Source organism: Cetorhinus maximus, chromosome 7 (genome assembly GCF_964194155.1).
Source record: "Cetorhinus maximus chromosome 7, sCetMax3.hap1.1, whole genome shotgun sequence".
NCBI classification, from domain to species: Eukaryota; Metazoa; Chordata; class Chondrichthyes; order Lamniformes; family Cetorhinidae; genus Cetorhinus; species Cetorhinus maximus.
Genome location: NC_135885.1, coordinates 112,102,926 through 112,118,319, shown reverse-complemented (window position 1 = coordinate 112,118,319; position 15,394 = coordinate 112,102,926). Strand labels below are relative to the sequence as shown.

Here is a 15,394-nt window from a genome sequence, read left to right as displayed (position 1 = left end):
GTAAGATTTTCCCAGTGCCATTTTCTTAAGTCTGATGGTGAGCTCATTGCCCTCACTAATTTGGTGTGCTGGTGTTATCAGGTGGTTATATCGTGACCATGCACCTCTAATATGAATCAACTGCTAAAAGCAGTCCAGTCTTCTGTTACCTTGGTAAATACATATATTCAAGTTGAGAGGTCTTGTGGCTCAGGAGGGTCTTGCCCTTGCCTCTGCGCTGGAAGCTGCAGGTTTAAATCCTACTCCGGGGCTTGTTGACCATGGAAGGAGTGTTCATGACTTGGCCAAAAAGGTTGATAACCATCCTGCTAATCCTTCCAACACACCTATGTCAGGTGGTTCAGAGTGTAAGAGATGATCCTGGTCACCATGCTTGATACAGAGTGGTGCCCCTCAAGCCATAATGAAAGCTATGGCCCTTTGCGGACTATAGCTAATTGCTTAATGATACCAATGTTCTCTTAACTTACATATCTGCAAATATCTTTCAATGATGTATGTTAAAAAAGTGCAATATAGTTTTGCACCCATAATTCTCCCACAAGTTCCTAATTGCAGTGAACAAACATTCTTCCAACCCCCATACCTCCGCCTCGATTGACCTCATTCTGGCATTGACAAAGTTCTGAAGGCAGACTGGGGAACGTGTCCAGCACATGGAAGTTCGATTCACATGAGAAGATACATTTTTAATTGTACTAGCAGAATGAAGTGCATCAATTTACGAGAATAAATCGGTCTTTAAAGTGGCAAATGACCCAAACTATAAGGTTTTCCCGGTGTTGGCTAATATATGACCTCCATTTCTTGAGCCTGGAGATTGAGTCATCCATGTGTACCAAACAAATCTGTGTTAAGTTGTACATGAGTCTAACCACAGGATTGAAGCCAATATAACTGATCTGATCTATCTGATTTCTTGCCAAAATTAGCAAAAACAATAATTTCAACCCTAACTTAGTTAACGAGGGAAGTAATAGAAAAACTGGAGTTTTTTTTCTTAATTTTAATGTAATGTTTTGGGTATAGACCATTCGGAGAACTGAAACCGGAAGATATTGAATCACCCTATAAGTTGCCCTTTCACTTTCCAGGTGTTGATGAACATGTCCATATATATTTATATATAAACTTCCTTTCTTCTGTAATAGTTACCAATCCCTTCTCGGTGTACTTTATGATTTACACTGCATGCTGCTTTTGTTTAAAGAGGAAGGTTAATGGCTTCGTCAAGATTTTTTGTTTTGTTAAGAAAACCTCAAAGGAGCTGTACAGGTATCATCAAAAGGCTTCTGGCAAACTTTCTTCTGACTACTTCAAACTTGACTAAACATTGCGAAAGATAGGGAAGTCATATCATAACATTTCATTCCAACACAAAAATATCATCCAGCAGCTTTTGTATAAAATCACCATGGTTAAGCGAGATATTCGGTCACTGTTGTATTGGTCTTTCTCACAGGTGTAAGAACAACCCTCTTTCACTGTTCCTAACAGCAAAGCTGTTAGCAATGCCCCATGAATCTAAGTGAAAAATTGTTTAGGTACAATTGTGCTATTTCCTTTGTTTTAATATTTTATTCGCTGGTAAATTTGAATTATAATTTCACAAATTTCAAACTTCAGTGGCGCAAGTTGGTCGCAAATGTATATCATAAATTGCAAAAGAAGTGAATGTGCTCCACCTGTTAAAAAAACGGTCCATTAACTTTATATAACATACTCCTACAAATCTCAACGTCAGCATTCAAGCGTTTGTCTTCATGAATACAGTACGATTCACACACTTGCACTTTGCATTTGTTCACCATCATGTCCTTTTGTGACTGAAATTTAAATCAAATCAGTGGCAGTGATAAGACGATTCAACTCTGGTGGCATTTGCCATCGCTTTTTGAACACCAAGGTAACAATATTTTCATTGAGTTTAATAGAGTTAGCTACAACTTTCTTATATCCATGGGAGTAAATGCTATTTACCTTCCACTAAAAACTGGGATCGTTAAATGATATGTTGATGAAAGATTGGCAGAGGCTTGAGAATACTAAACTTCCAACACGTACATTCGGTTGGTTCCTCGCTAGCGCATGGCAGTAAGAAAATAGCTCGGACGCTAGCGTTGCTTTAGTAAACATCCTGAACTGGAGCTTTTCTATCTTTTCAAAAACTTCCCTCACTCTCTCATTCATTTGCATAACTCGAACTCCACCTTTTCCCATTCAATCCAGCAAAGCATATCTATTCAGAAGGCATTTAGTCCATTTCTTTCTCGGCCGGTAAACCTATTCATCAATTGTTCTGCCTTGTAGATTGCATTCTAATGCTAATCTAGCGTGTTAAATATCTTTTTGTTCTCCTTTCACCGTTTTGTTATTCAGTTTATCCAGTTTTGGTCACCCATTTATTTATTTATGCGCCTGCTTCTATTCAGTGGCTCATGTATTTTTTATTATGTTGTTTCACTGTCATGCAGTGTCAACTTAGTCTATTCAATAAGGGCTACTTGAAGGGCTACCGGGACAAAGCGTGTACACATTGCACTGCTATTCATTCTGGCCAGCTGGATCGGCTGAAAAAAAACCTTGTGAAAAGAATCCTCTCACAAAAGACAAGAATAACTGCACAATGCTAACAGTTTTCCAAATACCACTGATTGGTTTCCACACAATGAGGCAAAAGCCGCCGGGTTTTCTTTCTCCACTTCAACAAACAACACTCTCACAAAACCTCCCAACCCAGGGTTTTGTTCAGCCACAAAACCTCCTCGACTGGATAAACGCGCCAAACGAAAGTTCTTTTCAGATCCGTTTTCTACGTCTGCTGTAGAAAAGAAAGAAAAGGAGAGAGTGAGAGAAGGGGAAAACGAGGGAAATAAACGGTGAATTAATATCGGTCCTTTATACTCTCGCTGACCCCTGCACTTTTGTTTTAGAAAAGGGACAGCAGCAATGAGACAGTTATTTTGGTATTCACCCATATTCAGTGAAACAGGTTGTTTCCATGTCCAACATATGTAAAAGCAACAATATTCATATTAAACCAACCTGATTGGGTTTTCTCGGTTTATTACTTCTGTCCCTCTCTAAGTCAAAACAAAAAAACAACCCGTCATAACAATAAGCTATAGTTTTAGGAGTGCAGTCTCCAGTTACTCTGGCTGGTGGGAGCAGGATGGTGTCTTGAGTTTACTGTCCACACATACACATAGCTGCAAACTCGCTGTTTTCTCAACTGCTGGCGAATGGCTCCGGGCACGTCCAAACTTTGCAGTGCGGGAGCGTTCCAGTAAATCCTTTCCCAGATTCGCTTAATGCCATGCAGTATTTTCAAACACTGGGCGTCAGACAGAATGTGAGTCAAAAAAAAGAGTGGACTGTGAAACTTTCGAAAAGTGATTGGGGCTTGCCCTCATTTCGACTTCCTTCCCAACAACCCATTAGTTGATGTCCTATCTTAATTCATGTGTTCGTGGCTTCTTCCCTGTATTGCTATTATGGGAATTCCTGGTTTAAAAAAAAGATTGTTGTTAGTTCTCAGATTCAGTACGTTTTATTTTGTTCTTTGTTGGAGGCGTATTTCAAATAGATAACTTCCTTTTACAGGATTTGCTGTTGTCCCCGACAGGGTTTTGAGGCGAATGCTCTCTCCCACATGTTCTTAGCACATTCTCATACTGTATACAGTCGCCACTTAAAGCGAGTGCTCGCTTCCCTCCCCTTTTCCGGGAGTCTTATTGCCACCATGAAAGAGGAAGTTCCGTGCGGCGAAGTGCTTGTGTATGACAACTGCAAAGTGGCGAGGAATTGATAGGTTTAATTAACCATGTCGGAGATAATTACTCTGGACACAGAAATTAGTTCGCTATGATCGCCCAACTCCATATTAAACAGGTCAGGGGTCATTTCATTTCATTCCATGACAGTTGATGACGAGCGTTAATACTAGAAAGAGAAGCAGGAAAAATGTCTAAAATTCCCGATGGATACAAATTTTTAAACCACATTTGGCAAAATCAAAAGGATATATGCCGATTATCTTTATTTGAAATATATTTAAATCAAATCTTGATGAAAATGGAGCTTTAAAATCAGTATGAAGCTAATCCACGAGGCATGTACTTGGAGTTCATTCTCTAACCCGAGATAAAGTAGCATTTTTGCAATAATAGTTTACAAATAAATGGCAGCTTATAAGATTACGCGAAATGTAATTCCAGCATTAATAAGACGCTGTCGGGTTGTTTAATTTCGAATTTGTCTCCTTATTTTCGATGGAGCTGGTATATCCTCACTTCTAAAATTCAACAGAGAACTTATCTTCTCCCTTTTGCTTTTCAAAATACTTCGCCCCGCCTTAATTTTTTTAATCAAATATTGACAAAATATCCGACAGAGCTATTAAAATTCCAGTCTCCTCAAAGGTAATGAACTTCTCAGATGGTTGATGCCATGTGCGTCTCCTGATGGAGGGGAGCAAAGTGCAGAAAATAAAGTTCTGACTGGGAATCGGTGCCAGGATAAAAAAAAGCGTGTGGTGTTGCCATGGGTTGTGTGTTATGTAACTGCAGATGAAATATACAACCACCGAATGTGCTCGTCAGTAAAACGTTTCACAGACCTGGTCATACTATAGTGAAGTGCATGGACTCAAAAGGGGGGCGGTGCAAAATGTATCTTGTATCCTCATGGAGGGGTAGGTTTCAAAGCTGATTTTGATTTTAAAGCGGCAGGATTTGAGTGCACATGTCTTAAGGAGCTTATGATTTAGGAATTTATTGAATGCTGTGATGGTGTAGGCGGGGAGGTGGGAACCTCGCATCCCGAAACCAACGCTCTGCCATCACTGTGGGATACCGCCCGCCGCAACCCTGTCCACAGGCATCGCCGCCTCTAACCTCTGCGTCTGCTCACCTATTCCGGATACCTCAATACCAGCTCTCCTCCAAACCCCAAACCCTCGTCCCGTCACCACGACACGCGAAAGGTCAGCCCCACTCACACAGCTGAATTAATTGAAGGTTTCAAATATTTTCCCTTCCCTTTGACAGGCAGACACAGTCATAGACTAAAACACGAAACCCAAAAAGTTACAGGTACTGTAATGCACGCCTGGTGACGTTGGCTTCTATGATAATCCTTCTGTGTATTGTCTAAAATTACACAGATTTATATATTACTTATAAAGCTGACAGGCGAGAAAATAGATAGAGATTATCATAAATCAACTGGTTGAAGGTACAATGCAGCCTGGCACTTGGCAACATTAGATAGTTAAAATGTGCTGTGGGAGTGGTGCTGCGGATCTATACAATGGATGGATTGTCAGATAATACATAGACTGCATGGAGACGCTTTGAATACAAAGTAAAATAAGAAAAGCAAAAGCCTAATCTTCTCAAGATGTGAGCAAGTATTTAATGCCCAGAGCAAAGACGGGTCGCAGAAATAAACTGTCAAAATAACAAGTCACCTATCCGTGCTGCGGAATTATTTTTACAGGTTGAACAATTGAAATTAATATCTGTGGAATACCGGGCTGCGAGATATCTAGATTGCGAAGAATTGACAATACACTATACATACTCACTATGAGAATTAAAACAATGGAATTGAGCAAGAGGAATTACTTTCAGATTCGCATTTCCTGACAACGATGTATTGAGAAGTGACACTGTGGATAGGTGATGGGCCTCCATGTTTTATCATGCCCTTCGCAAACAAATTGTAGCTGCTTTAATTCAGTATTTTAAAATATATAAAGCAGCTTATCTAAAACAGTGTTCAAAACATTTCCGCAATACCACCGTCTAATTCCATATGTTGAGGAATGTACATATTATTTATATAATGCGGCGACTATTCCACCTATGTAAGCACGTCTTATATGCTGTTGACATACTTTACATGTTTTCTGCATTATTATAGTCGCCAAATGACTAAACACAGCTCATGTTTGTACATGTTTCTAAATTGCAATTACTTAAGCATATTTGGGAGGTCAAATTTACATGACATTTCTTCGTCAGTAAACAGGAACAACAACAGCTTTTAAATCTCCATTAGATGAAATTCTGCATTCTATGTCTGATACTGTGTACAAGCACAATTGTCATGGGTGATTTTAAATGGTAAATTATTTCATGGGGTAAGGGCCTACTGCGTGTTGATGCCAAAAATAATACGAAGGAGACACGTGTAAACCTGACTGGCCTAGTTACTCTTTGAAATAGGGTGAAACGTTTCAGGAACCGAATTTTATACTTACTCATATCTGGAATTAACTGGGAGAGTGTACACTCCCCTCCTTGGTTGTACGCTCGACACTTTTCATAATAGCATCGTTTCCCCGATGTAACAATTCTCTTTAAGGCTCCTAATTGGATTAGAACGTCCCCAGTGATGGACAGGACACCATGATTCTGTTCTATGCCAAAAGTATATTTACCTCCTGTTGGCACTGCCAATTGGTTCATACAGAGATAAACACGTTCAGACGAGATGGGGTCAGATTTCTTCTGCTTGTTAGGAAGCATCATTTAGTGCTGAGTGCAGCGGGTACATCTTGTATCTAATTCTTGAGAGTTTAATTAACACAAAATAAAACTTAATTCTTTCTATCAATAAAATTTCAGATTGCAATGTTGAAGCAATTTGCAAAGTAATGAAGGATATGTTTGCTTTGTAAAAGAAAGGCTGACAATTATTGGACATTGATACAGAGCCTTTTTAAAACATTTTTAAAAATATTTTGAATGCATGTTCCAGCAAAAGGATTTTTTTTATCACATCTAATTAATCCTGTTACACTTTCCAATCAAGCGTCTGTACACTTAAGCGTTTGGTATACTTTCCCCTTTTGTAAACTACTTCCGCATTCATCATTAGTAACTCACCCTTCAACATTAACTGTTTTGCTATCAACATTTCCCAGATTTATATGAACATCTGTCAAATCCTGTCAATGGCGATTTCTTGATAAACCATCCTTTAGTTTAGAGGCTGCACCTGGAATTTTAAAATCCATCGATATTAATTTTTTTTTAAAATCGTTACTGTTGATCTCCGATTCCTACATGACTGGGGCTGGTTTGTTAAATAATAGCTTCCGATAAGACTTATCAGTTTGAAATCAGGTACTGTGATAACTCTGCTTAACAACAAGGCGGTTAACAATTAAATTAGGAGCACAAACATGTAAAGCAATAAAACAAAGGCAAAAAGTGCCGAGATTGTGTCAGGCCAGCCTTAAAAATAAAAGAAATATGACCATTAAAAATAATTATGTATGTATACATATTTAAAAGAATCCTGGCGATGTGCTTGACCTGCTCGCGATTGGATAAACATTTAATTAACAACGCCTTAGTGATTATGAGAGCTTGCGTGCGAAAGACTGCGCATGTCCCGGAGTCTACCTGCTTTGAAGTTAGGTTCACATGGTCTCCTGCGATCAGCAGACTTTCCTCATTCCTAACTAACTAGATCCTCCACTTAGAAGCCAGCCAGGTTTAACAGACAACGGAAGAACTACTCGGGAACGTTGAGGAAGCTTGTTCACTGAGTTCACCGAGTCCACTTCAAGCAGCCGCGACTAAAAGACTCGCACACACCTGGCGTGGGAATCTACCCTTGCTTAAAATCTAGCTGCTCAGATTTGAAAAGGAATTGTTATGACTTTGATCTGTTGACAAAGGACGAAAACACTCAAGTGATCAAAAAGTTTACGCTGAAGTTTGGGAAGTGGAAGCACCTGCGGGTGATTTGATTTTACTTGTTTTGCTGTCACTATGTCGAAGCCTGCGGATCACGTTAAGCGCCCCATGAACGCTTTCATGGTCTGGTCCAGGGCGCAGAGGAGAAAAATGGCTCAGGAAAACCCCAAAATGCACAACTCCGAAATCAGCAAGAGGCTGGGAGCCGAGTGGAAACTTTTAACAGAATCTGAAAAGCGACCTTTCATCGACGAGGCCAAACGGCTCAGAGCACTGCACATGAAGGAGCACCCGGATTACAAGTACCGACCCAGGCGCAAGCCCAAGACTTTGCTGAAGAAAGACAAATTCGCTTTCCCCATGCCTTACCTGGCGGATCAAGACGGGATCAAGTCAGCCGGCCTGTCCGCCAGCGTCCTGCCGGACTCCCTGCTCACCTCGACAGAGAAAGCCAGGCTCTTTTTCCCGCATGCCACAGCCAGCCCGTACTCACTTTTCGAGGCGAGCCACCTGGGCTCCAAAATGAGCGAGATCTCACCGAGCTCCCTGTCTTCCTTGCAGTATGCCTCTCCGCTGGCTTACCAGAGCGGGGCGAGCGCTGCAGCGGCGGCCGCTGCTGCTGCTGCTGCGGCTTTCAGCGGGGCTCACACTCACACACACCCGTCACCCGGCAACCCAGGCTACATGCTGCCCTGCAATTGCACCGCCTGGCCGGCTTCAGGACTGCAGCCTCCCCTCGCGTATATCCTCCTCCCGGGTATGAGCAAACCTACACTAGAACCTTACCCTGCCTATGCAGCTGCATTATGACAGGAGGCAAAAAGTTTCATTTGATTGGAAAACAAGACCGCACATGTTGTTTGTAAAGGAATTTTTTTTTTTAAAAAAACTAAACAGACACTCTGTTGTGTGACGCGATCACTTGGAATGAACTGCTTACCAGAAAATTGTTCTCAGATTATGGGCGAACAAAAACTTTTTTGGGGGGGGGACGGGGAACGACTGTAATTGCTTGTAAAAGGAAAACAAACCGCCAATTCTAATCGATTGTTAAAACCTGTGTGTGTGTGTGTGTGTGTGTGTGCGCGTGTATAAATATATTTCCAATCATAAACTTGGATGAACCAGAGAGACAACTGCTAAATTTCTGCAGTCACATTACGATTGGGCGAAATGTCGAAGGGAGTATTGTAAATGTGTAAAAAGAATCGCAATGGCCGGATTCCTGAATATTGCACATCAATATTTGCATCAGTGGAAGTAAATTGCTATCCTTTTTTGCATTGTACTGCGACAGGACCTAAATATAAGACTTTCAATCAAATTGTAAATCTGTAAAAAGAAGCACGATTGCTTTGTCTATAGCTGTGCGTATATGGTGAAATGTGTAAATGGAGACCTGAACAAACTGTACAGGCAACAAGAAAGAACTGTACATTTTGTAAATGTAGCTTTTAACCTGCGACTTGTTACCTGGTTTCTCCACCATCCAATTTCCCAAGAGATGGAAGCTGTGGAACTGTACTGCATCCTAACTACTTCAAGGCACTGTTGCAGATTACGGAAAAGAAAGCTAAAAAATAGATTGTAAATGTGTATATTTCGATGTTTGTTGTTGCATGATTAGTTCTCATTTTGTATAATTTTCCCTCACACGAGCCGGTCCTGGTCTCGCATACTTGACTTCTTGGGTTTAATGTAAACTTACCTGAGAACGTGACCTATCTCCAGAGCATCAAACAAAAAGGAACAGGCGAAGGCACTCTTTCAGTGTGAAGCAGTCACTATTCTGACTGGCTGATATTTGTATTTATTGCTTAGTTAGACTAATTATTTTTGCATTTTACCCCTCGGATACTGGACTATTTTTTAGTCCTTTCGAGTAACGTTTGCACATTAAAAAGGTAATATTAGACCTCAGCGGTCAATATAATGTAACGGTCAAACAAAAAAAGTGCAAATAAATAGAAAAATACATAAAATACCACGTGCACTATAGTTACTAGAATAGCCGCTACAGTTGTTCGAAGTTCTTCATGGGAGTACTGTGTGGACCACACCGGAATGACCTCTGACACTGCCATCTAGTGCTACTCTTGTTATTGTTTATTAGTATTTAGTATTATTGGAGGAACAAAGCAACTTCCGAGTCATGACAATTGCTGAATCTGTTGACTTTTCTCGGATTGAAAACAACAACCAACACTGACGATTGCTAGCTAAAGTCTTGCAAAATTCTTGACAAATATCTGTCTGAACAGAATTTGATCTTCAGCAGCACAAAATATGCAGACGTCGGCAATATTTTCTTTTTAAACATAGAAGTGTTAGTTAACATCTGTGAATCCTTTGGTGCACAGTCTAACAGTTGAATTCTCATCGCTGCTCATTTTAAAGCAGCAATAAGATCATTGCCGTAAAATTATTTTCTTGATTTAAAAATCCACATGATTTCAGTATACCTGTTATGTTGTTTGCTGTTATGTGTAATTCAAGTGTTGCGTGGTCCCAGCATGTTATTATTTCATAAAATGTTGGCGTTTCTGTAACATACAAAGCATTTTTAAAGTACGCGTTTTGCGAATCTTTATGAAGTTTTAAACAGTGTGGTATTTTTGTTTTTAATTTAATAGTAGACGCTGAACATTCTTGTACATTTTAGGGTCTGATTACTACCCTGTTCATTTGTTGAACACAGCGTTTTAATAAAGAAGAGACCACTGAAAAATCTAATTCTTGTATTGGTAACGCGATTTGTATCTGAATTGCCCTTACGTACTTGGTCCAGGTGAAGTGTAAGGTATCCTCCAAAGGGTGTCTTTGTTCGTGCTTTGAATAGAATTACTCGGAAATCTAAATCAAGCCATTGTTACACAGAGCAGAAACCTGATTTATCACATTTTTTATACTGAATAGGAAAGAAGATAAAACCATTTCGTTGTCTTTTAAAAACATTCACGATTCGTAAAGGGTAGCCGAGCTGAATACAACGCTGCTGTTCAGGAGAACAGATAGTTCATTGATTCAAGTAACATTTAAAAGCTGAATTTGCCTATCGAGTCGATCTGTTGGTGTAGTTTCACTAGTTAAATCCTTGTAATTCTTTCGACTGCCCGAGGGGTACTTCTCATTTACACCTTTGTGTTTTTCCTTCTCGACTCTATTCACTAGTTAATACGTGATTGTGGGGAGACGAGAGATGGACATTCCCTTTCACTCAAGGCACCTTTTTATAACTTATGCAGAGTAAGGAACCCTTCAGCACCGCACTTTTAGGGAAAGTTCTTTACTATGAAGGTGCAGAAAACTGCTAATGTTGGAACCCTAAGATATTAAAACAAAATAGTGAGAATGTTTTACTGGGCATAGGCGACAAGTTCGCCGATATCCGAAAAGAGAAAGGGCATGCTGATGTGTTTACTTTTGAGAATAGGAAAGATCCATATAAGTATTTTAATATTAGTTCATTGAGTGTATAATTCTAAAACGCGTGTATATCATTATATTTGATTGCAGCATTACCAGTAGCGAAATAAGTACAATGCTGGATGTATCCACCATCACTCTTGCCTGAATGACTCACTGTTTCATTAGTAATGGGTGCTATGCTGGTCAGCTTGTGTATATTGGAGGAACATACCTCAAAGCAGCTATTACTAAGGCCAAATATGATAATGAAAAAATGATTAAATAATCATTCATAGTACCACATTTTAATTTCAGACAAAAAGCTACGTGACTTGAAGAGAACAATTAATTTCAGTTGAAAAAAATCAAATGGAAAGTCTCATAAAGCTCAGCGCTAGTAATGAAAATCTATTTCTCATCCTTTTGTATGGAATATAATGTAGGTCTCTTTTTTATTAAGGAGGTAAGTAATCATGGAACCCTTGTGATTGGAAGATACATTTCAATTAATTCTGCCACAATCGTCTAATCTTTTCTTCATCAAAAGCTATTATGGTGTTAAAATTAACAATTATGCAACCAATGTCTGTCTGAATCCACAAGGGGACGTCGAAAAAGCTTCAGATAACACGACACGTATAAATCATTCATGAGAACAATTCATGTAAGAAAAGTTATCTGTGTTTTGAATGACATTGGAAGAACTAAATGGAACTCGTTCTGTGAAGGGACATTTTAACTTCATTGTCTACCTTGGTCTTTTCTCTTTTATTTCAGTGTAATATACATTTTCAAAATTAATTAAGCATTAACAGCAAGATAAATGCTTCTCTTTTATTCAGAGAAACAGTCGCCTCGTTCATGAAAGCTTATTTCACTTGAACAGCACCATTACAATGGCCGTTGCCAGATAAGGTGAAGAATTCTTCTTTAAACTAAAAATAAACGTTTTGACAGATGGCTGGATGATTACACAAAAAATAAATCTAAAAACCTGTAACCTGGATTTTCGTCCGCCCTCATTATAACCCTTGCAGTTTATTCCTTTGCAGTATTTTCTGTTACATGGGGTAGGTGTAGCTATAAACAGCAAAATGCGTGCATGGCGTTTCATAGCATCAAACATTGACCCATTTCATCAACATGTCGTTTACTTAAACCATTTACTATGTACAACGCCTTTATTTCATATTGACTGAAAATTACAAATGTAATTAAATTAGCTGATAAAAGAGCAGGAGTTGTTACATGTAGGTTTTGATGATCATTCTTCGTTATATTTCCCAAGTATTATTTTTGCTCATGTTTCATATTTGTTAGGCTTGTCTGGAAACAGAAAATGTTATAAATATTTTATTGTAATACTGTTCTGAAGCTTCTCTATATCTACCCAAACCAAAAACAGAAAATGCTGCTTATAAGTGTCAGGTCTATCAGCATGTCTTTTTCACTCCTTTGACCTGATGCATCTGATGTCCTACTTCTGTATGAATTTCAGTACCTATAGCTTTTCTGTATCTAAATTTCCAAACTTACAAAATTATATAAAATGGAACTATAATTTCTCTGTAAGCAATTTCAAACCATATCTCTTTATAAGTCCAATTATTATCTCACAAATACTTCCTAACATGTTTCTATCACCATCTTTTAGTTTTCAATTATCAGTTCATTACTTACATTCATAAAACAACTGAATTTCAAAAATAGAATAAAAACGAAGGAAGTGCCGCATACTAAAGTAAATCGATGATAACGGCTATCATAACATTTGATCACATATTCAGCACACAAATTTCTTAACATTGTAAAAGTACAATAAAATTGCATGTAATATACTTTTTAAATATGTGACAAGTAATAATGAATGGACTTCAGTAATTTCAAAGTCAGATCTCATATTAACATTCAGACAATTGGTTTATTACAATCTAGACCCGTGGTTAAAATGTTAGCCGGATCCTTCATTCAGCCTTGCAATCCAGGTTGTCTATAAAACGGATATTGATGATCTTAGTGAAAGAGAATACATTATTTGGAGACCTCACACATATTCTCTTATATAATTATCCCGTTTTATGCTAGTTGGATTGAACACATTTATTTTAACTCTCAGTGATGAATGTGATCCATTTCAGTGTAAAGAGAAGCATTTTGGGGGTTGGTTTTATATCCGTGCGCATTTGGATACATGACAGTGTAGCATGATCTTTTCTTGCAATTTTTCCATATTGCTTGCTGCATTCACCTGTTACCTGTTTAACTGTAACATTTAAATGTTAAATTTAATACAAAATATTGCAATTTCTCATAAATTGCATATAAATTATAATCAGTTTGCCCACTGTTATGAATCAGAAATGTAAACTGACTAGCTGCCCTTAGTTCAACCACATTGATTTAAACAGTGAGCTTAGTGTGACATGCAATCTCAATATAACTTTCTGGAAACACTTCCATTTTGTTTTACAAAATCTGAAATTGCTTGTCAAACCACCATCGTGATAGGAAAATGGTAATGTAAGATTAAAACTATTGCGACAAAACTCAAGTATTCTAATCCCTGTAGAGTTATCAAGTTAATTATAGAATGTTAATACAGAGACTGGATTTTGCACCATGTTTGTGTTAACTAAAGATCATTTACAATATTACACCTGTTATCGTTGAAGGCAGCATGACTCGAATATGGCTTTTGTGTTTTCCTAATTTGATTGAAATCAATTATGTTGATCTTAATATATTAACTGCTAAAAGTTTCAGCAATAGGCCTGAGCACAGGGATATTTTACAGAAGTATCTATTAAAAACGTGGATGCAAAAAACTTAAACATTTGCATTTTTAATAGACATTTCTGTAAAATATCCCTATGTTTAGGCAGTGGACTGAAACTTATAGTGGTTAATATATTTGCTGAGCATCTGTCTGTATATATATTCTATATATATATACATATATATATATATATATACATAATGATACTATTAAATTATCAATAGTCCCCTTGATAATCCACTTGGTGCTTGAACCATAAAGTTCAGGAAGCTCCTAGATTTAATCCTCAATCTGTGCTGTGTTATCTAATCTTCATTGGAGTGGAGGTAGGCCTCACTGTACAGAGTTAGATGGCTTCCTTTCCTGATTGCTATTTAGGGTCACCTTCTGGAAGTACTTGAGGGTAGGATCAGGTTCAGCTGTAATGTCCTCACGGCTGCCCGCCCACACCCACAATATAGTTGTACAAGTTACAGACATTCACTGTCATTCACATTCACACAGAGAAAAGGCTACTTAGGCAAGGTGCTGGAATGTAATCAACATCTGTGGATCTACACCACATTAAGAAGTCAACATTTTCAGAAAAAGAGAAAGAGGGAGAAAATTGATGCAAGGGTAGACAACATTTTTCTTTACAAATTGCCTTACTTAGGTTAAACACTATACTAAGAATCAGTTCAGATCCCACAATTGTATGGTGTAGACTGAGCAAAATAGTGCTGTCAGTGCAATAACATGCATCTTTTAAAAATATTTTCAACAAGGCTATTTAAATGTCTGTGCTTTCAAATTATAGGATTTTGACTTACCATCCCTTATATTGCTGCAGTAAAATCCTAAAGGATTTGTGTTAATCTTGTAGGTATCCTTTATTAGAATTGCATAGGGAGCCAATATTCAATTGGACACTAGTAAGCTTATGACTAACTAAACCAGTCACATTAGCCCTCGTGATGTTAATGAAACTAATAATATCATTTATGCACATTGCACCATCTCTAAAACCTACAATGTAATCTGGGGTAGAATTTTAACTGTGGCATGCCATTCCCAACGGTGGAACAGGAAGTGGGCGCCACATCTGCTCTCTTGCTTTTCGCCCGTTCCCATGCAATTCTAATTAAAATTTAAAGTGCCAGCAGCGTGCATGGGAGACATGTGTGATCATGCAGTGGGGGAAGCTTTTCAGTGGGGGTGAAACCCATTGTCAGCTGACAGTATAGCAGGTATGAATGGGCTATAAAAGAGTCTCCTGGACAAATAGGGAGGCTCTTCATCATGGCCACAAATTTTCTGTCCAACTCCATTCCCATTAACATAAGACTTATTGAGAGCACAAAGGTGGCACAGGTGTTTTACAAATTTAAATTTCTCTCGTAAACATAACACATTATACTGGTTTCATCTTAATTCATGTGTGCATCATCATTATTTGTTGAGACTAGCTTGGTCAGAGAGCTAAATGTATTGGCACGCTTCATGGTTGGCACACATT

At 38.4% G+C, this 15,394-nt stretch overlaps 1 protein-coding gene and 1 long non-coding RNA gene across 2 annotated transcripts; one reads left to right on the top strand and one right to left on the bottom strand.

Moving 5' to 3' along the window:
* Window positions 1-1,558: 1,558 nt before the first annotated feature.
* On the bottom strand, window positions 1,559-6,846 carry LOC144682983 (uncharacterized). The gene is made up of 4 exons (XR_013577149.1): window positions 6,806-6,846; window positions 6,446-6,568; window positions 3,046-3,504; window positions 1,559-2,821 (listed from the first exon to the last, which is right to left on the bottom strand). It is a non-coding gene; the product is annotated as an uncharacterized LOC144682983 (long non-coding RNA).
* Window positions 6,847-7,436: 590 nt separating this feature from the next.
* Window positions 7,437-8,588, top strand: sox21b (SRY-box transcription factor 21b). Its single transcript, XM_078545914.1, has one exon. The coding sequence runs from the start codon at window positions 7,788-7,790 to the stop codon at window positions 8,520-8,522; it is 735 nt and encodes a 244-aa protein (XP_078402040.1). The 5' UTR covers window positions 7,437-7,787; the 3' UTR covers window positions 8,523-8,588.
* The last annotated feature ends 6,806 nt before the right edge of the window (window positions 8,589-15,394 follow it).

Coding starts and splice junctions, on each gene's coding strand:
- sox21b (XM_078545914.1), top strand. CDS start 7,788: ATGTCGAAGCCTGCGGATCACGTTAAGCGCCCCATGAACGCTTTCATG.